The following is a 24176-nucleotide window of genomic DNA, read 5'->3' on the forward strand; positions in this document are numbered from 1 at the left end:
CTGGTGAGAACTATCAGGCTTCAACACTATGGTCTTGTAAGTGTTTGGTTTAAACTTAGCTGTTCAAGAAGCCATTTGGCATAATGTTCTCCTAACTTATTTTAATACTGTTTCCTTCGTGGTTGCATTTTATGTGTTGTTTATATTCAATGATTTTTAATGACAAGGCTGTGTTCTGGTAGACTGCCTGAAATTCACCTAGTGCAAACAGGAGGTGAATTTTTATATATATATATATATATATATATATATATATATATATATAAATGAAAATAATCAAGACCATCACAAACCTTGAGGCCATCCAGACTGGTCCCAGAATTGCATACGGGGAAGGAAAGGCCGTCAGGTGCTACTTCACTAGACTAACTGCATCCACCCCTGAGGAGCCATCCGGCTTGCATCCAACCAAGCTAAGACCTTTTGCCTCCTCATTGATTTCCATAGCAGAGTTATGCCTGTGCCTACCCGTCAGGACTTCCGAGTGCTTAACCTTGGCTGGATCAGGCCCCTGTGTCCACAGGCTCAAGGTCACTGAACACAGGCTGGTTTCAGGTCAGCCTTTGGCCACTCTCCCAGTGGGAAAATAGAGCGACCCTTCTTGGGCAGCTTCAAACGTTACTTGGGGAAACTTCACCAGCAGCAGCTGAAATGCCCACTCATGCCACCTCCAGCTGGCAGAGAAACGTCTTACACTTGGAGAGAAACTTGGACCCCTCATTGACAGCTTGCACACCAAGTCCTTCCAATGTTACGGGAAGCATCTGGACCACCTGGGTGGGCTGGCAACACCTCCAAGCCTGCTTCATGAGATCCGAATCCCAATTTGCAAGGGAGGGGCTGGGGCCCATCTCATCGAATGCATCCAGAATGAAAAGGCTCTGCTTTGCACATCCAGCCTCTCCTCAGAGATCCTGGGCTCCTTCACATGGAGCTTTTATCCTGCGATTGAGATTGCTCCTTCACGAACGTTTGTGGGCTCTTTACATGATGCTGTGACCCTCTAGGGTGTCTCCTGCGCTAACTCCTGCACTAAATGCCCTTTGTTCTGTTTTTAAATAGATCACAGATCATGAGCGATCAAATTACCCCCTTGTGTTCCGCTTCAGTTTCCTCTGTGAAAAGTCTGAAAGTGGCAAGAAGAGGAGCGAGATCAATGAAAGATAATGGAAGACTCAGATATGGGGGGGGGGGGAAGAGAGCGCGTGTAAAGGGAGTCAGTTGTGATCCTGCATTTAAAATGGAAGCAGAAAACCCCGATTTAAATGCAGGATTTTAGGCTGGTGTAGAGATGCACATTGCCAAGGTGCAATCAGAGCAATTTTTACCACCCCGTAAGGTTCGCCGGTGTTGTCCTGGCCACCCTGCAAAGGCGGGGGTGGGCCGAGCAGAGACAGAGTGGGCTGCGCAGTGCTGTCCTCCCACCAGGTTGCAAGTGCCTGGCTCAGCCCTCACCTCTCCCACGAATTTACAGCGGGCAGCTCGCGCTCTCAGCAGAAGAGCACTGTGGCTGCCTCACAGAAGGAGCGGCTTGTACATGCGACCACGCCGGTCGGAGCGGGCCACAAAGGTCACAAATGCCTCGCTTGGCACAGGCTGGGTGATGCTGCTGGCGGCTCAAGGCAGACCCTCAGCCCGCACCCACCCGATGACCGCTAACTCTCCGTGTCCTGACGGAGGCCCATCTGCACGGCTGCCCCGGCCGAGGCCTAAAGCTGCCGCTCTCGCCTCCTCCCGCCAGGCCCGAAGGCAGCTGGGAAGCAGCGCTTCGCATTGCCGCCCCTTTGCGCCTCACCTGGGAGCGGGGCCTGAAACCAGCGTGCCAGCCTCGCCCTCTGCAGGCTCCTCTCCAGACTGGCATCCATCTGGCTGCGGGAGAACGGGCTCAAGCCCAGGGAGGAGACATGGCAGGGGAGATGGGGGGCTGTAAGGGCCCCCAGGTCACACTATCCCACAGGTCCCTTAGAGAAGCAGGAAGCCGCTCCTTTAGCAACGGCTATAGGTGAATGACAGTGAGAGTGGAGTGCTGGGTGGAGGGAGAGATGGATGCAGCCTGGAAAAAGCAAGAGAGATGCATTTTGTGACAAGTTATTTCTGCTGGGCAAAAGGGAAACCTTGGGCAGACATCTTCATGAGAAATGCATAAATAACAGTAATAAAAATAGCAAACACATGGAGGGAGGATGTGTATTGCTTGTCATTGGTGATGTTATAGGTGGCCCCACCCTTGGTGACATTCGCACAACCTCATCCCCAGATGAGCCTTCCCCAAACTCAGCCTTCCCCAAACTGGCACCCTCCAGATGTGTTGGACTGCAACTCCCATCATTCCCAGCATGCATGCATGACTAGCGCAATGGAAGTACTTGGGTGGAGAGAGAATCTGTCACCAAATCTTCCTCCGTTCTGTATCCTACATGACTGAGGCCCCACATGAATCTGCTGCTTTAAAAGCACACACAGCCCCAAATCATCCAGCAGAGCCCGAGACCTGCAACCCATCTCTAGAAACTGCAACATGGGCCACTGGCACCCAGAGGGAACTAGCCAAGGGCCACCATCACCCTCCACTCCACCTGCATCCTCCTTAGCACACCAAGAATGAGGCAGTGTTTTCTTTTTTATATTAAATTTGCTGCATTGGGTCTCCTCTACAGTTGGATATCCCTTTTAGAAAGAGGAACCCCACGCAAATCTTTCTGCACTTAGCCACTGCAGGTAGTGCTGTGTGCCATTTTGGGCCTTCTGATACCCCAGCTGGGGAGGCTTCCCTCTGGAGACAGCCAAGCAACATGGCCAACTGTTCCCCTTCGCAGGTGCTGCTAGAAATTAGAGCCCAGCATTTCACTGGGTGAGGATCCGAGCGGCTGGATCCTCCTTGGTAACTTAAGGGGTTGCCAGCTACTGAGATCACACTTTTGGATAGCTGGGCAGGGCGCGGGGGCTGAGCTGTCCACAGGCCTACAGCTAGGAGGCAGAGCCCAGCAGTGGATCTAGGGGAGGGGTGTAGTCTGCATGTGCCCCCCAGACCTTTATTGAGCCCCCCACGGCCACCACATCTCCCCACCCAGCCAATTCCCTGGCTGACTGTACCCTCCACTGCCTCCCCCTGAGATCCTGATACAGACTGCTCTTTTCCCAACACTGCTAGCAGCGAGCAAAGAATGATCCATGTTGGGACCACATGCTGCGTGTGCGTGGCTTCCAGCCCGAGCTAGCATCGAATGCAGCCCTTGGGGTCAAAAAGGTTGTGTGCCTCTTTTACTCTAGCGGCAGAGGCCAGAGTAGTAACTATCTATTCACCTACGACCATATCACTCACTAAAAAAAGGAGTATAGAGGGGAAATGGGCCAGAAAGCTGGAAACCCAGGCAGGATGGGGATTTTTACAGGGCCGTGGGCAAACCTGCTTCAACTCTCCCTTCAAAGGCGTCTCCTCTCCTTTACTGCACACTCTCTGCTGATTAAAGAACCTGAATTTATGGCCAGGCTCTTAACCATACGTGCAGTACCTGAGTGCGTGTTTTTCCACAACTCCTGTTACAGTATGAAGTCTGGGCTTTGTGATGGTGGAAAAATAGGCAGGAATACTCAGATTGTGTTGGGTTTTTCTTCCTGGCACACTGTGCCTGTCAAGCTCCTCAAAGCTACAGTACAATGCCATAACATCTCATCTCCCCCACCCCACCGAGTAAAGCAAGTACTGCGGGGTGAGAATGTTGAAGAAGGCCGGGTGCTAATTCAGCACCATTGAAGACCCGTATAAACACAACCACACATCTTTTTCGGTTTTTTACAGGAAACACTTTTAATGGTAAAAAAGAGTAAATCAAAAGCTCCCCCACCCACCCCCGGCCCCTAGCAGCAACCCTGGAAGGAGAAAGCCCCCATGCTGAGGAAGCGGGGGGGGGGGTGTTCTGCAGTCAGCCAATCACAGGACCGGCCCAAAGCAGAAAAGATCCAAATGGCCCCACTCACCAGGGACTATGGGCGGGATGCTCTATGGGTGTCAAAAGGTGTGATTCCCCCGCATTTCGAGAAGGCCTGGAATTCCTGGTGAACTGTGTTCCGAGTCCTCTCAGTCTGCTTCCCATCAACCAAAACCTGCTGCTGAAGGTGGGCTGCCTCAGCTCCCCATACGTTACCAGAGGCCTCCGATTTAAGAAAACAGCTGCAACAAAAGAAGCCTGCCCTGTTTGCTGCTGGAGGGCAAAGCTCCTCCATGACCACTGGGTTCCTGTGGCCAGCAGGCCAAGTGCTCCACCCCAAGGAAGAAGCAACCCCGCAAGGGAGAATTTGCTGGGGAGGAAGTAAGTGCAAGAACTCGCAGGATGTAGTAGGGTTTGCCTGCCTCAGGAGGCAAAGACAGGCACACACTTTGCTCCCAAAAACCAGCGAGAGGTGTGCTGCGGTATGAAATCACGGGCGGGACAGGAAGACGGAGAAACCATTCAGGGCTGTGCCCACTCTGCACGACTGCAGAGTCTCCCCTCTTGGCCAAAGGTGCAAAATCTATTCTAGAAGCTAGATGAGAAGCCTCTTCTTTGGCAGACTCCCCACACTGCAGTCACTCCGCTTCCCCCTCAAAGCAGGGCTGGCCCCAGCCGTCCCGCCCCAGGCTCGTGGCCAAAAGCAAACTCCGAAAGGCTGCACGGCCTCTCGTGGCACCTCGAAAGACTAGCATATGTCTTGTGGCACATGCCTGAAGAGCCGGCAGCTGCACAGCAACACCGTGGAAAGGGAGGAGCACAGAGGGAGCAGGGAAGGCGGAATTCAAATCTGCAGAGGAAGTAAAATGCGGGATGCTTCTCTTACTTTGAAACTGCTGGTGGCGTGGCTGGAGTGAGTGGAACACATTTCCCCTCCGCTTGTGTCTCATTTTCAGCTCCAGCACTACAAGGCCAGCTCCCATGGCAGGGGTGGTGTGTAATGTCTATGTGGGGGTGGGGTGGGGATCATGGCCCTCTGCTCGAGGGAAAGGGCTCCTTCTTGGGGAGGGCCCATAGCTCACTTCCTTTGCATGCAGAAGGCCCCTGGTTTGATGCCTGGGATTTCCAGTGGAAAGGGTCTCAAGCAGAAGGACAAAGTCTCTCTCTCTCTGATCAAGGCTCTACAGACCTGCTACCAATCGCAGCAGACAACACCGGGCTAGGCAGGCCCATGGCCCAAGTCCAGACAAGGGTGTTTCATCTGCTGGAACTTGGGAATGTTCTGCGAGGGGGGGATGCATCAAGCGGCATGCCTGAGGGCTACAGAGCCTGCTTGGATCTCGGAAGGCTCAGCTGCCTCCTGAACAAAGGACCAGGCATAAACCTTTCCGTATTAGCAGAAGGGACGTTACACATATGCATGGTGTGAACCTGTGGTTATGGTTATGCGACAGGAAGAAGGATGGATTTGCGTATGCGTGATGACTGGCTGAGTGAGCGAAGAGTGGGGGTGCAGTCGGGGGGTGCTATCAAAGCTGGGTGCTGGGCTTGTGTGGGTCAGACTGGGATATAATTTGAGACAGGATTTTGGGAGAGGGAGGGGGTGGCTGTGGTAATTGTGAGGTGGTTGGTTGAGAGTGTGATCTGGAATATGGTGTATGAGAGAACATGCATTGATAGAGCCACTGAAAGTTACATATTTACTGTTCAACAACCTAATACTGTAATTAGTAAAGCTTTCTTTGTTTATAAAATCCTACACCTTCTGCTCTTGGCTACATAAGAGGGAGGTAATAAAGGGAACAGTATAAGGTTATAGGAAAGTCTGTGTGTCCTCAGAGCTCTAGGACAGGGTAAAAAGGGTTGGGCCTGAGCCTAAAGGTCCGGGTGGCAGCGGAACCATGAGTGAGAGTGTGAAGGTGTTTCCTGCTGGGGTGAGAGAGGGGAATCCTTAGAGAAGGGGAATTCTCACTGGGAGTAGGCAGGAACACCACAGTCCGACAGAGAGGGAGCAGCTCGGGGGGGGGGGCACAGGACAGTCACACAGTTTTCAAGGTCCTTGAAAAGAGAGCGTACGACAGAGAGAGGCCTGCAGGAGGGCCAAGAAGTCCGCTCTTTGGCTTAGACTGATAAACCTAAGCGATGCCTCCCCCACCCCCAAGGACTCACAGCAACACTGCAGCCTGCCCATCCCAATTTCCAGTGTGGAGGGCATCGTGAAAAAACAGCAGGACCTCTGTTTGCTGGGGACTTGCCTTTGGCCCAGCTTTCTCAGCCCATGTGCTGGCCTCCTCTAAAAGAAGGAGAGTGGGAAGCTGGACGCTGCCCCACCTGCTGGCCATCAGGGCTTGAGGAAGCAGGGCTGCCTTCACCACACTGGCCCTGGGCTGGAGGGAGAGAACCTACAAAGGACCTTCTTGCTTTGAAGGAATGTGCCACGAGAAAATGACAGGAAGGGAGAGGAGGCGGCACGACTGGTGGGGCTGGGCCACATCTGGATTTGGGGGTTTTCCCCTGTACGCCACATGAATAGAAGGGGTGAGGGAAAGCAGCCCCCAAAGTGACTCAGCAGAGCTGTGCTCCTCCAGAAATTCTGCTGCCTCCTCGGAAGGTGTGTAGTTGACGGAGGGGGAGGGGAGAAGAGGCAGAGAATACCTAAGGTGGTCCTTGGTGGATGGGGTGGATTTCCAGCACCCACCCCTGCCAGGGTTTACGAGGATGCTCTGAGGCACAGGTTGCTAATTTATTGCCTTATCAATGAGAAGAAAAACATCAGGATTAAAAATAAAAAGTAGTTGTTAGGAAAAAAAACACTGCCACATTTTTAAGAAAAGGATTATGCAAGAGAATAGAAAATTCAGGGCTTGCAAAACCACTGGAGAGAAAGAGAGGACAAAAACATCGATTGCATTAGGAAAATCACTGCGACACAGCTGCCTTTCAAAGACAGCCAGACAGGACCAGAACCGGAGTGCCTTGTAAAAAAATGTGCCCACCCCGCTTCCACAGAGACAGTCCTGGCAGTTCACCCATGAGGGGACCGATGAGCAGCTCAGGAGCCAAATCAGCCAGGAGCACCAGAGTGCCGATGCCCCACTTCCATCGCCCAAGGAAAAGCTGCGTCCACAGAGAGCGGGGTCAGCTGCAGCCAGGACGGGAGTGGCTTCTCTCCGTGTTGCTTGAGGCTCCTGGAGCATCCCTCACACTGCCCCTGAGGGCGGCCATTGTCGGGGGGGTGCTTGCAACGGCCGCAGCACAATCAGCAGGAGGAACAGGTGCCAGTAGCTCCCGCTCCCTGAAAGCCACCCCGGAAATGGCCGGGCTGTTCAGCCCCTGAGCCCCTGGGGGCTCCCCTCCCCTGACTCAACTTCCCAGCATGCCCTTCTCTGCATCTGATCAGCTCTGAGGAAGAGGAGGGCATGGACGGGCCCATCAGCTCAGGGAAGAGGCACCCTGTTCCGCCATGAATCGGAGCAGTCAGCCCTTTCGGGGCATTGGGAGGGCTCGGCGAGGAGCACCTCTGTGTCAAGTCCATGGCCGCCAGTTCTGCCCTGTAGCACTCCGATGGCGAGCTGTGCAGATTGGGGAGAGCTCTTCAAGCTTGTCTGTAGATGCAGGAAGCCCCATGGACAGCCGTCAGAGCAAATGATCCACCATGGCGCACAGGGAGGCACACCAGCCCTTACATGGGCCCCTCTCCCCGTGTCTGGCCAGCAGCAAAGACCAGCTACCCTTCTCTGCAAAGGCGCAGCTGCCACCGCTAATGCCTCCTGGATGGGGGCCTTGGCCTTCACTTGTGCCCTGGGCATCCACACTGGTGCAAGTGCTGCGCCAGGCCATGGAGCCCTCCGAGGCCCAGGCGCTGTTGGGTTCTCGTCTCCTTCTGAGACCTTTGAAGCTTGCAAGGGCAGTAGAACGGCTACAGGGACTCTCCTCCGGAGCCAAGGAACCCTGAGGCTGCCCAGCAGCCCTGGTCTCCTGGCACAGAGAAATGACCTCTCAAGACTACAGTTCCTGGAACGCACTGCAGAGTCATAGAAAACGGTATGCAGGGAACTGTGGTTTGGCGGGCCGCATTCCTCGAGGGTGCCGTGGCGAGCTCACGTTTTGCATCTGGCTTGAGTGGCGTCTTCCACGCGCTGCCTCCCGCACGGACAAGGCCCTGAAGAGCCGCCGGATGAGGCTGTGGCGCCCAGCCTCAGGAGGTGCCAGGCCTGGGCGCTCACTGGACACTATCCCTGCTTCATGGGCCCCAAGGGGACGAGGTCTCTCCACGCTCACATCAGCTTGCAGCAGCGCTTCTTCTCAGCCGGTGTCTCTTCAGCCGGAGCAGTCAACTTGAGGAGGGGGGGATCCCCACTGGCTGCCGTGAAATACACGGAGTTGTGTTCTGAGTCTGGGCGGGGGACCTCGCCTGTGCCAAGCGGGAAGTCCTCCGAATGGTGTCTCTGCAGTTTAGCAGCTGCTCGCTGGCGCTTCAGGTCAGCTAACGTGTGGCGGGCCTTCTCCTTGCTGAGGTGGGGGGATAGTTCGTCCTGCGTGGCCAGCTGGTAGGAGACGCTGCGGTCCAGCCGCTTGCAGTACAAGTGCTTGGGGTGGGCCGTGCCGTTGCGCTCGGACAGCTGCTCCCCTGGCTCTGCCGCCACCGCCTCGGGATCCTGCTGGCAGACAGAGAGGAAGGATGGAGGCAGGCGCAGCAGCGCAGCCCTGCCTCCTCCGCCCAGCCCCCATCCATGGGCAGGAGGCAAGCACCATGGCCCCACACACCCCTGCAGGGACCACGCACACACGTGGGGCTGCCTGCCTCACCACAACTCTACCCAGCCCAACCGGGAAGGTCCTCTCAATTAGTCAGGCCCTGCACAAGCTCAGACAGCCAAGGGCAAAGAGAAAGAGAACGCAAGAGGGAGCAGGCAAGTGGGCAGGGGACTGACAACGGGGTTGGGGAGCGCCCTCCTGTGCAGCTTTGTATTCATCAAATTTATACCCTGCCATTCCACCAAAAATGATGCTCAAGGTGGCCCTCAGAATGGTTCTGTTTGGACTGCCGTTTCACTTCTCCAGAAGTGAGATTCCATTCTTTTTTTACTTTGATCTTAAAGATAAAAAATGGGGGATCAAACTTATCTGCCTTTCTTCATCCCAGCAGCTCTAGAGGCAGCCGCAGGTGACCCCAAAACCACCACAGCATCACCTGCTAGCGTGAGGGGTAGACAATCTTTTCAGCTCTGAGGGCCCCCACCCACCCACCCCCATGTGTGCGAGCCCACACATCTGGGGTTTCTCTTGCTAATGCTAGCAAGGGGATCCCTTCCTGATCTCCAAGCCCTGATGAGGAAGGGATTCCCTTGCTAGCCTAACGCCATCGCTGCAGCAGGTGAAGGGGGATCTGGCAGGCCACCAGAAATTGCTTGCTGGGCGGCCTTTTCGCACATCTGCGCTAGAGCCGTATTCGAATGTCCAGAGGGCCCCCCTCCCCCTCCCAGCTCAAGGCTGCAATCGTGCAAATGCCAGGCCTTCCACACCATGGACCCCAACAAAATGGAAGGGCTTTTGGTGGGAGACAAGGGAAGGCTGGGGGAGGCTGGCCTGATGTTCAATGGGGTGCGGCTACCTCCGAAGGACCAGATCCACAGTCTGGGGATGATTTTAGACTCCCAGCTGTCCACGGAGGCTCAGGTGTTGGCCGGCCGGGCAGCGCTGTGCCAACTCCATCTGATATGGGGCTGCGCCCCTACCTCCCTAACCATCTGCTCCCATCAGTAGTTCATGCGCTGGTCTCCTCTCACCTAGACTACTATAATGCGCTCCATGTGGGGTTACCCTTGAAGACAATTCGGAAGTTGCAGCTGGTGCAGAATGTGGCGGCCCACCTGATTAAAGGCAGCTGTCAGCAAGACCACATCACTCTACTGCTGAAGGAGTTGCACCGGTTACCAGTTGTTTTCCAAGCCCAATTCAAGGTGTTGGCATTGACCTTTAAACCCTATATGGTTCCAGCCCAGTCTGTCTTAAGGAGTGCCTCCAACAGCACCAGGGACGCCGCTCAAAGAGATCGGCCTCGGTAGGCCTTCTGTCTGTCCCATCAGCCAGGACAGCTAAGTTGGTGAGGACTAGGGAGAGGGCCTTTTCTGGGGTGGCCCCCACTCTGTGGAATTCCCTCCCTAATGACCTCTGCCATGCCCCCTTTTTGATGAGCTTCCACCAGGCTGTTCAGGCAGGCATTTGGGGTGGGTTAGGGTTTTTTATGGCAGTGTTTTTGTTTTCTGTTCAGTTGATTATGTAAATTTGTTGTATTTTGTGTTGTTATTTGTATTGTACACTGCCTATAGTGGCTGGGTAGCTGGTCAGATTGGTGGCAAATAACTAACTAACTAACTAACTAACTAACTAACTAACTAACTAACTAACATCAAGTCAGGTATTTCTCTCCCTTCCCCCCACCCCTCGATCTTCTTGTATGAAGAGATCTGGAGGTCTCAAAGGCTTGCACATTTTGGGTGATCTTTTGGTTGGCCTAATAAATGTATTTCACTAACATGGATTCTGTGAACTTGCTTATGGCCAACATGACTACTTTTGCTTTTTGTGAAGCTTTAATCAGCAGGTTCATCCTTGAGCCCCTCCAATTAAACAGAAACTGAAGTTTTAGTTGAAGAAAGGCAGCTGTGTTTTTATCGAGGATGTTTTGGTTCTGGCGTGTTGTAGAGAGAAAACAAAAGGAACTTCTTCAGAAGGTGTCCCACGAGGGTGTGGTGGCCATGAATGGCCAGCCAAAGGGGCAGGGGCTTGATGGTCTCCACCTTCCAGTCCAACTGTACAGCTTCCTGGTCAGCTACAACTCACCAAAACGTGCGGCTGGAGCTCCGCGTCTGTCTGCTTGTCCTCGTCCTCCGCCTCTCCCTCGCTCTCCCGCTGCTCTGCCTGCTGCCAGACAATGGCCTCCTTCTTGTGCTCCTTGCGGTACAGGTTGGTGCGCTCCGTCACGCTGACCCGCCTCACCACTTTCCTAAGGGGTGGGAAGGGGGGCCGGTGGAAGAGTGGGAGGGCGCTGGCCTCGAGCACAGCAGCTCTGGGGCAAAATCCTCTGGGAGCGTCTGAGGCACAAGCCCCTCAAAGCAAACGTGCCAAAGAGGCTTCGGCTGCCCCGCCTGCCTGCCCGCCCGCCCCCCCTCCTGTTATCCCAGCTGGGGCCAACAGGCAATCCGGGTCCCACACACTGAGCCCCCCTATCCCAGACCATACCCTCGGCTGCCGGCGCTGGAGGTGCGGCGCTGGAGCAGCGACTTGTGCTTGTCGTGAGATTTCAGGATGGCATCGTGCTTGTGCTTCAGCTCCAGGAGCTTGGCACGCACCTCCTCGTCCGCACACACGTCTTGCAGGAAGAGGGAACGCGAGAGAAGGAAGCGTCAGTGCTGCCCAGCGCCTCCGTCCGCCACTGGGGCATTCCTTGCAATCTTCCGTTGTTACCCGCGCCTATCCCCCTACCTCTGTTGTCTCCCCAGCTATACATGCTTAAAGAGTGCAAGCTCCTTGGGGAAGAGACTGCTGAATTTTTTGAACAGTTGGTTCTACACAAACAACCAATACATTATGAGGGTTCCAGTTCAAGGGAACCAGTTGGCACTGAAGAGCTCTGGTGTCAGCCCAACCTCAGTCCCTTCTGCTTTTTTATACGGAGCCCTCTGGTTAATGAGTATTCTCATACCTATATCGCCCCCCACAAACATAGCGTGTGAATTATGCTCATTTCCATGGACTTCCTCATTTGCACTGCTCATTGTCCTTTTGACATGAACGTTCTCAAGAAAGCTGGGCTTCTCTAGCAAGGAGCAGGGAGATGGAAGGAGGAAGGATGATGGAAGCTGGGGTGGGGAGGCTGTAAAGGCAGGGGACAGTGCAGACCCTTGGAGGCACATCCCAGCAGAGGAGGCCAAGGGGACACAGCAGTGGGGACCCTGCGAGCACCGGAAGGCCAATTCAGTGCCGTTCCACCTCCTGAGATTTAGCCAGAGACTGTCACACTTTCTCATATTTCTCTCCATAGACAAAAGGACTAGGTATTCACATTAAAAAAAAAAACAGAGCAGAGATCTTGAGTGCCAAATTCTGCCCTTGCATGTATGGGCATCTGGGTCGCCCCAATAACGATGCTGGATTCCTTTGATAAAGACTCCCCACAGAGGTCTGTAAGTAGGAAGAGTTGACAGGGTGCAGCCAGTACCACCACTCAGAACAAGGCAATAGCCAGGAGCAGACTCTGCACTGTCCAGGGAAGGTTGTGGCAGCTGGAGAGCGCCACCGTCACCCCGGACAGAACAAGCACCGCCTTGCTCTCTTGCCCATGAACGCCAAGTGCCGTTGATGCCACAGGTGCCGCCTGCTTCGGAGGCACTGGAGCCAATGACTGGCCGGGAGCCAGGAGGCCAAAGCAGCCGCCCCCGCTCTACTCTAGTCCCTCCTGCTCACCAAGTGGGGTCTCATCCAACACCGACTTCCCGTTGAGATCTGCTCCGTGAGCCACCAGCAGTTCCACCAGATGAATCTGAAGGTAACAGAGAAGAGGTTTCAGCAAAGGAAGAGGACAGGGCAACATCAGAGGACCACCAGGCTTTGGGGATCAGCCCAACAATCCATCTCGTCTCGCACTGTGTCTGCTTGAGGGAAGCCGACAAGTGGAATACAAAGGTGACGATGGTTGCCTCTGGCTAACTGAGGGACGACATCACAGTGCAAAATTAATCTACTCAATGTGCAACTTATTTACAAAACTTGCTGCCTCGAGATGTGGTGGCTGGCTAGGATGGCTTGAAAAGGGGATCTGTATCAGAGGCAATAGGCCTCTCAATGCCAGTTGCTGGGGGACATCACTGAGAGAGGGCTATTGCGCTCCTGTCCTCCTTGTGGGCTCCCCACGGGCCTCTGGTGGGCCACTGTGTGCACAGGATGCTGGACTAGATGGGCCTGTGGTCTGATCCAGCTTCAGGGCTCTTCCTATGTCCTTTGAGAAGTAAGGGTATAAGGAGAAGCATTAAACTAGGGCTCTTGTGTGTTCCAGCTAAAATAATGAAAATTCCACACCAAATCCAACCCAAATTCTGTCCCAAGAGAAGCTGAATTCTGGTTGGAAATATTTATTGAACAGTTTTTGCCAAGTTGCATAATGTATTCTGGTTCTGGTGGTCATGGGGAGGGGTAAGGTCATTGGAGCCGAACCCTCAACCACCGAAAGTCTTACTCAGCCACTTCTCTGACTTCCGAGGCCTGAGCAAGCAGAGCTCAGTGGCCAGGAGAGCAAGAAACGGGCTTTGTGTTTTCAAGGAGAACCAAGACTCTCCAGATGCTAAAGTGCAGGCTCACTGCCACATTCTGTGCCCCCTTGGAATCAGGGCACACAGAGAGCCCTGCTTCTACCAACAGCCGTGCATCTGGCCCCTCAGCCTCTCCGAGGCCTCAGGCTAAGAGAGGTCTTTTGTTGCCCTGCTACCTGGAACCCTTTTGAGTACAGATGCCAGGGAAAGAACCTGGGACCCTCTGTGTGCAAGCAGGGGCTCCTCCTCCCAGCCCCCCACAGGTACACACACACACACACACACACACACACACACACAAAGCCATTCTTCCTGCCAGAGCCACAGACCTCCGAGACTTGTCACGGAGAAATGGGAATGGGGTCTTCACAAGGAGGAACGATGGAGCTGGAAGGACCCCTGCCCAACCCCCGGACACAACACTGTACGCCCGAAGCAGCCCTAACAGATGCCTGCCCGCCCATCTGCTCCAGCGAAGGAGGGCCCACCGCCAGCTCCACCTGTAATCACACATGCTTATCACTTAAGACAGGCATAGATGGGAATGGTGCAGAAACAAACTTCCTGAGCTGTTCCCCACCCCCCCACCCACTCCCAGCCATGGGCCCAGCCCACTGTTAAGAGCGCTCAGAACCTGCCACCTCCAAGGAGGTTCCTCCGTCCCCCTCCTCCCCATCCCACCCTGCCTTAGGAGGGCAGAGCTGCCTCCGTTTATATCAGTGCTAAAATATTCTCAGAACTATGAAGTCTCCCCTAAACTTGAACCCAGATTTCCTCCTTGCAGTTTCAACTCTGGAATGTGCTCCTCTCCTCTTTTCAATACTTGGAAATGGCAGCTTTCTCTCCCCATGCTGGTAAACCATGGTGGCCTTGGGGTGGAAAGTGTCCCCGTGTGCCCAGCCTTCCTACTTCCCTTTTCCGCAGAGGACTGGCCTTCCAGACCCCAAAGACATCCCCCACCACCCCAGAGCGGGGGCTGCTCTCACCTGGAACAGCCAGCTAATTGCCTGCATTACTGTCAGCTGCCTTTGGAAGTCTGCAGCTTACCACATTTAGCAGGGGATCCCAAGAACCATCTGGCCTCTAAAGCTCAGATTAGTGAGATTACGACTGTAACACGTTCCACGAAACAGGCGCTGGAGCTGGCACGGCCACAAGGGGGCAGCAACCCACCCTGATGAGACACTGGCCGGCCACCACAGTGGTCCCCTGCAAAGGCTCCAGCAAGACAGCTGGCCCGTCCCCTCTCCACCTGGGCGCCTGCAGCACTCACCTGGCCCCAGCAAGCTGCAGCGTGGAGAGGCTGCCAGCCGTCGTTGTCCTTGGCGCTCATGCTGGCTTTGTGTTCAAGCAACAACTCAGCGGCCTCCAGGTAGCCATTGGCCGAGGCGATGTGCAGCTGTGGGGCAGAGCACACACTGAAGGCAGGAATGAGGGGGGGTCTCCCTGGGACACCAACACACAGAGGGGGCCAGGCCAGTCCACTGGAGGCTTCTGTTAAGGAAGAGCTGGGCCACTCTGAGAAGTGGCTGGGCTCCATGGGCCAGGGCAAGGACGCCCTCTCCCCTCCTGGGCACTGCCCAGCCAGATTCAACTCATGCAGGGGCACAAATCTGTTTGAACCAGATGCTTCAGTAAGTGAAACGCTGTCCTGACTCCTGGAGGACATGCAATCAACTCGGGTGGGAGGTTTAACCCCCAGCTCTGTCAGTGCTGCTCCCCTCTTCTTTGGAACACGAGGCCAGGGCACCCCCAGTGCTGAGAAGGAATCGGGCAGGCGCCACTGACTGGATGTCATGGGCTGGGCTGGGCTGGGCTGGGCAGACTTCCGGTCCTGGGGACCCCAGAAGCAGCCTAATCCCGAGTCAGACCCACCTTGGTCCATCTCACCCAGGACTGTTGACACTGACAGGCAGCAGCGGCTCTCTAGGACTCCAGGCAGGAGTGTTTCCTGCCCTGCCTGGAGATGCTGCTGGGGCTGAGCAGGGGCCCTGCCCACTTTCTCGCCGCATGGCGAAAGAACGCCCAGGCACCATTCTAGGTCTTGGCTGAAGGAAGGGAGAGGCCAGGAGCCAGAGGTGCGCCCCATCCCAAGAGCCCATCTCACCAGGGTGGCGCTGTGGTCCAGCGGTGTATTCAGGTCGACGCCTTCCTTCACCAGCCGGTGGATGTCGTCCACCATGGCGCGCTCCACTGCTGAACGGGCCTCCTCGATCGTCTCCTGAGTTATACCTGGGCAGGGGGCAGGCAGGCAGGCAGGCACATGACGAGGGGGAAGCACCCTGGCGCAACTGGCTGGCTGGCGATGTCCCACCCAGCCCCTTTGCTGGGCTCAGAAACCCCAGCGGTGGCACTTCCGATTGACACCCTCTCCAGCATGGCTGCCCAAGGTCCGCAATGCTGCTGTGGCCTCGGTTGTTCCCTCGCAGCCTCTCCCTTCCAACTACAGCCACTTACTGACCCCACACCACGCCACCCCCGCCCCTTGCCACTACCAAGGCTTCTGCCATCTACGCTGGCATCAGAGCAACATGCCTCTGGGGCAACAGTCAGCACGGACGCCAGGGCTCAGCTCAAGCAGCAACTCAGATTTCCTCCTTGCAGTTGCTAAGAGGAAATGGTGCTATAAACTCACCTGGCTCTTCATACATACATCAAGTAGTTCTAAACCATAAGCAGGACCTGCAATGAAACCCTGCAGCATGCCCGGCTACTGTTCAGAGTTCCAGCCAGCCAGCCGTGCCCTCTTCCAGGACACTCAGTGCCATTCCCCTGCCCCTGCCCCTGGGGTTCAGTCATTGTCCCCCTGCCCTCCAAGGGACAGACAGATTCCCTTAAACCTCCCCCTAGTGCGTGGGTGGTGCCCTTTGGGTTACATATGGACCAGCACTCAGAAAACTGAGTTCACTACTGGTCCGTATCAGGCAAGGGGAACCTCTGGCCTGTGGACCGGACACGGCTCACGGAGTTCCCCATCTGACCTGCCTCCTCAACCCAGGAAGGGAAAATCTCTGCCAATGGAGCCTTTTAAAAGCCCAATTGCCATGTGAGGAGGAATTTCCCCAGGGGAGAGGCGCTGCTGCGGAGGGAAGAACTAACCCTCCTCTCCCCTAATGCTGCAAGCCCCGCCCCCGCCCCCACAAACCTGGCAATCATGCGTTCAAAAGCCTATTGCCACGCGGGACTGGGTGCATTTTGGGAAGGAGGAGCAGGTGGTGTATGTACATCCTGTGTGAAACTGGGTCTTTGTCTGAGAGAGAATGAGTGTGTGTGTGTGTGTGTGTGTGTGTGTGTGTGTGTGTGTGAGAACAGGGTCTGGGCAATCATGTCAGCAGGGCCACGAGCCAGCAGCAGGGTGGGCCAGCACACTCCGGGATGGGGCCCCATCCACTGCTGGCTTCAGGCCCCCAGGTGTGGCTGCCTGGGGCTGGACAGGGTGCCCCCACCCCGGCATCTGCGGCGGCGGTTTAAGGGAGGCGAATGGCTGGGGAGGGGCGGGGCGGGCTGCGCTCTCGGCCTCTGCGGCACCATCTCCGCAGGAGCGGGAGAACGATCTGCAGTTTACTTCTGCAACCAGAAATGGCAAGGAACAAACTGATCCGACACCACCAGCCCCAGAAGCGTGCATCGCCAGCCCCCTGTTGATGCACACCCACACCCCGCTACCCAGCAGGGAGTGCACAGCCCGATCATCCATCAGGGCACAGATGAAATGCTGGGTGGCAGATTTGCAGCCATTCAGAAATACGACCGAGGAGAGTCAAGGTGTCAACGAAAAGGCAGCAGGGGGAGGCTGGTGGGAGACTCTTCTAGATGAAGCCAGGAGAAGGAAGGAGTTGGCTCTCCCCTGGATAGGCAGGTGGGCGCTAAGAAGCGCTCAGGTGGAGTGGAGCCGGCAATACCATGAGGCAGAATGTGGCAAGAACCCATCAGTGCCAAGAACCCATCAGTGCCCTTAAGGGTGGCAGAGTGGGAAACAAACCGGTCTGGCCCACAGAGCACAATCCACCAGGGAGTCCCCTGAGCAGACCCCACTGAAATGACTGAGAGCCAAGCAAGGAGTGTCACAGGAGGGGGAGGGGCCTCATGGTAGGGCCCCACTCCCTTGACATCATCCGGCCTACCAGGGTTGGTCTGGGGGCAATCCGGCCTACAGACCAAAAGAGGTTCCCCCGCCCTCCATGCCACCCCACCCTTCAGCATGTGCTTCATGACTCGACCAAAGAGGTATCAATGCAGCAGGGAGGGAGTGCGGAAGTTGTTTCTTCTCACTGAGAGCAGCACGGCCATGGCAGAAACTGCCGAGGGAGGATGTGCTGCTGTCATTCCTCGTATCGTACTTTTTAACATGTTCTATGATCTTATTTGTGAGCCCCCTGAGAGGGCTTTCTTGGCCTGGAATTGTGGTATAAAATACAGATGGGAAGGCTAGGCAGGCAGCACCCTTCCCTCGTTGGGGGGGAGGGGCGCTAAAGCTGAGGACCCTACAGATCTGGGCAGGGCTCGGATGCATGAGTCACTGGCTCCTGCTCAATTGCCAGATTGTACGAAACCATGAGGAGAACAGGAGGGTAGGAAACTTTCGGTGGATAACAGCTGGCTGGAACGTTCCTAGCCCTGACTGAGACAGCTCTTGTGGCAGAGGACCGCATTAAACTTGGAGACCGAGGTGGATTAAATTCATAAAGATGCCTCCATCTGCTTCAGCCTGATGCTTCGGTGAGCAAAACATTTTCCTGACTCCAGAAAGACATGGTCAACATGCTCTCACGATTGTAACTCGGCTCCGGTGGAAGCGTTTCCTCCGTTCCAGCTCACTGACTGCTCCTCAGAGGCAGGGTGCTGCCCAACAGCGGCTGGTGAGGAGGGTGGCTGCCTACTGGCCCGCTTGTGGGCTTCCCTGACGCAAGTGGTGGCCGCTGCTGAACTAGATGGGTCCTGGGCTCCTCTCATGTTCTTATCCCTTGGAACAAGGCAGGGCCACCACCCAAGCTGGGATCAGGTTAGACACACTTGCCGCAGAGAGAGAGAGGAGAGAGCTATTTTTCTGAGAATCCAGGCAGGGCTGGGCCTGGTTAGTGACGCTGACCAGCTCTATCATTCTGTGCTGAAAGAGCCCAGTCAGAGGGGTGTGGAACGAGCTGGAGTGCCTAGTGACTACCCAGGGGCTTGCAATGCCAGATCCAACACGGCAAGCCAGGACGGGTGACCAGTTTGGACAAAGGGAACCTGTGTCCTGGAAAGCAAGAGACTTACCTTGGTCAGCCATTGCTGTTTCAATGTAGTCCAGTGTCGCATCGTCCTCGCAGAGGTCGTAGGGCATGTTCCCATCCGAGTTGACAGCAAGCAGGTTGGCACCTCTGGAGAGGGAAGGTGGAGAGGAGCTGTGAGCAGGTGGCTGATTGTCTCTCCACCGTACCCAACTCAACTGCTGCGCACAGCACCCAACCCTCGCTGCCAGGTGCTCAGTGAAACAGATACAAGGAGTTATTTTTGTTCAGGAGCGGGCAACGGCGCTTGGAAACATGCTCCATGGGCACTCTTCTGAGAGCCCTGCAGATTGGGTTTCATTCTCCCCCACCCTCTCACTCAACAGGGGACAGTGGCTGAAACAGTACCCAGCTCCCCCACAGCACCTTGCACCAGGACCCAGCAGCTTTTGCGAAGGGCTGCCATGCTCAACTCGAGAGCACAGCGGAGTCAGGAGGAAGTGGTAGGGAAGAGACGGACAGGCACCGGCCCTGTTTTGTTCAGCCTGGCAGTAGAGCACCATCACGATGCTCCTCCCAAAGAGACCCAGGAGAGGCCTTGCACCAGAGTGGCTGAGAGCACCAGCTATGAGCGGGAGGTGCCTGGTTCAAATCTCAGCTTAGCCATGGACTTCCTGGGCGACTTTAGGGAAGGCTCTTTTGGTTTCTCTTGGCCCCCACCCTGCCCATCCCCCAACTGCAGGTTGAAGAAACAAGAAGGCAGGTCAATATTAAGGGTTACCAAGATTTTTTAATTTCACAGAATCATAGAACAGTAGGGTTGGAAGACCATCGAGTCCAACCCCCTGCTCAATGCAGGAATCCAGGTCACAGCATCCCTGACAGATGGCTGTCCAGCCTCGTCTTGAATGCCTCCAGTGTGGGAGAGCCTACCACCTCCCTAGGTCATTGGCTCCACTGTCGTACTGCTCAAACAGTCAGGACGTTTTTCCTGATGTTCAGCTGGAATCTGGCTTGCTGTCACTTGAGCCCATTATTCCGTGTCCTGCATTCTGGGATGATGGAGAAGAGATCCTGGCCTTCCTCTCTGTGACAACCTTTCAAGTACATGAAGAGCGCTATCATATCTCCTCTCAGTAGTCTCTTCTCAGGGCTAAACGTGCCCACTTCTTGCAGTCTCTCCTCATAGGGCTTTGTTTCCAGTCCCCTGAACATCTTCATTGCCTTCCTCTGAACCCTCTCTAGTTTGTCTGCATCCTTCTTAAAGTGTGGTGCCCAGAACTGGACACAGTACTCCAGATGAGGCCTAACCAGTGCTGAGTAGAGGGGAACTAGTACTTCATGGGATTTGGAAGCTATACTTCTATTAATGCAGCCGAAAATAGCATTTGCCTTTTTTGCAGCCACATGACATTGTTGGCTCATATTCAGCTTTATTAACAGTATTTACGGGTTGCCCTATGACGAGGTTCTTGGAGTGGCTCACAATAAGAAATAAGACCATTCACCAATAAAAACAATACTGCAAAAAAGCATACATTGCAGAGAGTGAAACAGCTTGAAGCAAATCCTAAGCCCAGGACAGGGGTGGAGAACCTTATGGGTTCCAGAGCCCAGATTCACTGCCTGGGCGCCCCATGGGTTGGTTGACATCAGGGGTTGGGGCCCTACCCTGTGACATCATCAGGTCCCTGGCTGAAGTGCCAGCTGGCCAGTGCTTCAGCCAGAGAGCCAGCCTTGCTCATTCCTCACCTTCCCCGCACAGGGTAGGTGAGGGATGAGCAGAGCACACTAAGACAGAATCCCGTTATCTCTGCTCTGTGATCGCCCCATTGGTAGGGGGAGCTTTGCACAGGAGAATCTGCTTGCAGTCTCCCATCACAGACCAGAGATAGCAAGGGGGATCTCTCCCCGCCTCCTCCTCCCCAAGCCCCCAGTAGCCTCCAGGACAGGGAGCGGGGACAGGGAGAGTTCCACAGAGGGGCCCAAACATCCGAGGGCCAGATGGGGAACATTCATGGGCTGAGGTTCCCCATCCCACCTAAGATCATGTGTGCAACATGCTTGATCACTGCTCATCTTCGCCATGATCACTCTTGCAGAAGAGGAGCAGACACCCAGGGCCAACAGGGCAAGGGGCACATTCAGCCTCCAGGGAGACCAGTGCCCTGTCCACGTGACTGCACCTCCTTCTCAACAACTGCCCTAAACATGCCTTGAGCCTAGTCTTCACGCAGGAATGGACCCATAAAGGACTGCCCTCCCTGCTGGCTCAGGCCAATCGCCCATCGAGCTCCGCATTCTGCCTCCCAATACGACCATGGCCTGATGCCCTGGGGGAGTTCACAAGCTGCCACAGGGGCAAGATTGACCTAGCACCCTCTGGCCCTCATAGATTGACCATCCCTGAGAATGGAGGTTGCCCTTTTGAGAATGAGCCACCAAGAGTGCCACCGGCCACATGCTTACCACATTCTTTCTTCAAGCCACTTATGCTTGCAGCCATCACAATATCCTGTGGCCATGATTTCCATAGGTTACTGGCAGGCCGTGGGAAGGAGCACTTCTTCTCTCCTAACCCTGCCTATCAATCTCCATGAATAGCTCCAAACTGTTGTTGTTTTTCAGAAAGGAAGTCCTTTTTCTGACTGCCACCCCTTCTTCACAATCTTAGACCAATTTTTATCATGTCCCCACCCCTGCCCCCTACTGTTTAAAACAGGGGTGGGCACGTGGTACCCCCAGAGATGTTTTGTCCCACAACTCCCATCATTGCTCACCACTGGCTATGTTGGCTAAAGCTGATGGGAGCTGTAGGCCAAAACATTTGGAGGGCCACAAGCTGCCCTCCCTTGGTTTGAACCTTTCTTCATCACTCAACAGTGGTGAGTGAAGCATGGCTAGACTAGGCCATGGAAATCAGGAAGAAGAGCCACTCACCACGCAAAATAACTTGGGAACTCAGTGCCACAGGGCAAAGGCTTTCCCCAGTTGGATCAGTCTACTGCAGAGCTCTGTGGACCAATTCTGAGCCCCTTCCCAAAAGCTCTCCCATTGGCCGGGCTGAAGACTTACTTACAGGAGATCCCTGCAGGCAGCCAACAGCGCTAACGATAGAGTTTCTCTGTCAACAATACAACCCTGTTAAATATTTACAAGCCTACAAGCTGGATCCAAGACAATTACACTGGAACCCACAAACATGACCTCAATTCCGGGTGAGGTGAGGAGTCTGCTAATTATGCCACTGAGGAGGAGGAGGGCGAGGGGCACCTCACCTCCCAAGGAGAAAAAAGGAGATCACTCAAGCAGTTTGAAGGTAAGGGTGCCCTCTTCCTGGAACAGCTCAGAGACAGGGAGGCATCCCAGGGATGCAGCTGGAGGAAAGAGTCAGGGGCTGAACTTCTCCCTGACGCATGACGGTTAAATTTGCAAGAATCACTGACCAGAATACGATCTGGGGTTTGTGAAATCAGGGAGGCAGAGGCAAGCCTTGCAGGGTTCCCGCCTGGCCTGGCTACTGGCCGGCAACACATGAGCTGCCTTACCCTCAGTCAGAACGTAACCAAACTCAGAGTTCTGTCTTTCCCAGCCCTGCCCAGAGCGTGAGTGCAGGCGCTTGAAACTGGGACCTTCCACATGAAAAGGCACAGACTCAGTCACTATGCAGTGAGTCCTGCTAATCCGCTCATACACCGCTGCTTTCTCCTGAGCCAGGTGTTGGTCCTTCCCAAGAACTCCAGCCCTGCCACCTGAGACCCTTCTAAGTAGAAGTGCTGGAGACGGAACCTTCTGCACAAAGGGCAGGTGCTCTACCCCAAGGCCCTCCAGTCTCAGGCCTTGCACTGATGGCCAAGCATCACTGGCAACATTTTTTGTCTTTACTGATTGTACAGATGCTTCCAGAGGAATAAATCAGTGGAATTATGCCTGGCATATGCTGTGAAGACTACCTCCTAGAGAAAAACAGAGGCACTGTCTCACTAACAATGACAGTGTGGGTGGGGCATTTTGACTCTCCTGACAGCAGTACCACCACCCAGTGCTTAAAAGAAAGGTCTGCAGAGGAGGCCCTCGTCAAGACCAGCCAGGGTCTGTGGCACGCCCATTCCTCTCTGCAATACAGCAGGCAGACCCATGTGATCCAGACGGTCAAAGGCTCCCATGCAGATGCTGCAGGTCAAGCAAGGCTTACTGCACTCCCCTATGCGCATGTGCATGCACAGACACCAGCCCCGTCCCTCTATGCTCCTCGGAGGCACGACTTCTACACTGCCCTCTTCCAAGGACTGCACTCTGGTCAGGGCTGCACCTGCCCCTTGCCAGAGCCTTTGCACACCGCAAGTACTGAATGCCAGATGCTGAATTCTAAAAATTGCAGGGACGGGGAGGAGGTCATCTGTCCCACACCCCCTGTGCAGTAGATGTGGCTGGTACACAACTTCCACTAGTCAGGGATGGGTGGGGAGGGGAGGGATTCAGGTGCAGAGTCTTGTCTCTCCCTATGGCTGGCAGAAGCAGAATTATATATGCATAAACTTCCCTTATTTGCATAATGTGTTTACAGGATTTGGCTTCTTTTGGCCACAGAATATTATAGCAGCCACTCCTCATACACGGCCCTGGACTATGGCACCGCTGGCAAGCCCACCCCTCATAGCTGTTGGCCCCAAGGGGTGGCCTAGTCTGGCACTCTGGATCCCAAAAGCGGCCAGCCAGGCCTGCTGTGGAAGCTCACAAGCAGGGCGCATCCCCCACATCTGGCACGGAGGCGCCCTCTGGCCCAGAAGACAGCAGAATCACTGCCCACACAGTTATTCCCTTACTTTTCGATGAGCAGCTCCACCAAGTGCAGGTGCCCACAAGTGGCAGCGGCATGCAGGGGGGTCCAGAGTTCGCTGTCACAGGCATTGACATCGGCACCAGCTTCCAGCAGCAGGTCAACAACGTCCACGTAGTCATCAATGCAGCACTGGGAGAAAGACGGCGAGGTGGAAACATGAATACAACAGGTGCCAATGAACCCCTGAAGAAGTAGGGAAGAGGGGCTCCGGACGGCCCCAGTTCCAGGGGCAGGAATGCGACCTGAACATGGAATACAGTCCATTAGCTTGCACAGCCAGCAATTCCTGGTATGCTCTTGAACGCCAAACATCTCCAACGACCAGGAGATCACCTTCACCTCTCCGCCCAAGAGAGAGCAATCCTTCAAGCACCCTGCTGCTTCCCACCCCAGCTGTACATCCGTTTTAGACAGCAAGGACATGTCTAGGGTCCCCCTTGCTGGTCTCCCCGTGAATGCCAGACTGTCTGTCCCAGAGGACTCGCAACAGAACCTGGATGCCTACCAGGAGTAGCACAGGACCTTTTTTTCTTACAGCTGCATCTTGGTAGCCAGGATTTATCCATCTAAAGCTGTGAGCCACGTCTAAGCTGCTGAATCTTAGGCTGATTTCATCAGCGATGTCCCACCATAACCCACCCTAGAAACTGAAGGTCAGCCTCAGTTTGGTGCACACATACATAACCTGCCAGGACCTACATTACTTCTGTGTTGTTTCCCCTTATTCTCTGCTCAGGGCAAGAACCCTATCTAATTCAAACAAGCTGCACCAGTGGAACTTCGGCTTGCTTCTGAGCTGCTGAAGTTCAAACAAGGCAAGAACACCACAAATGCACATCAAGAGCTAGTAGGTGTGTGCTTTTTTTAAAAGAGGAGAAAAAAG

The 24176-nt window shown here is 54.8% G+C and overlaps 1 protein-coding gene across 4 annotated transcripts in view; it reads right to left on the minus strand.

Annotated features, from left to right (window-relative positions):
- Window positions 1-2515: 2515 nt before the first annotated feature.
- Window positions 2516-24176, minus strand: part of PPP1R16A (protein phosphatase 1 regulatory subunit 16A) — a 70374-nt gene continuing 48713 nt past the window's right edge. For 3 of the 4 annotated variants that reach the window (XM_084854761.1, XM_084854762.1, XM_084854763.1), the window contains 8 exons: window positions 23277-23422; window positions 18497-18600; window positions 15348-15472; window positions 14514-14639; window positions 12399-12474; window positions 11175-11304; window positions 10776-10938; window positions 2516-8590 (listed from right to left, as the gene is read on the minus strand). In XM_084854761.1, coding sequence (XP_084710887.1) covers window positions 8207-8590; window positions 10776-10938; window positions 11175-11304; window positions 12399-12474; window positions 14514-14639; window positions 15348-15472; window positions 18497-18600; window positions 23277-23422 — 1254 coding nt within the window. In that variant the 3' untranslated portion in view covers window positions 2516-8206. The remainder of the gene's footprint in view (window positions 8591-10775; window positions 10939-11174; window positions 11305-12398; window positions 12475-14513; window positions 14640-15347; window positions 15473-18496; window positions 18601-23276; window positions 23423-24176) is intronic. The other variant, XM_084854764.1, reaches the window with a different exon arrangement.

This window comes from Heloderma suspectum, chromosome 4 (assembly GCF_057233095.1).
Source record: "Heloderma suspectum isolate Gila_16-S chromosome 4, 16-S_ref, whole genome shotgun sequence".
In the NCBI taxonomy this organism is placed as follows: Eukaryota; Metazoa; Chordata; class Lepidosauria; order Squamata; family Helodermatidae; genus Heloderma; species Heloderma suspectum.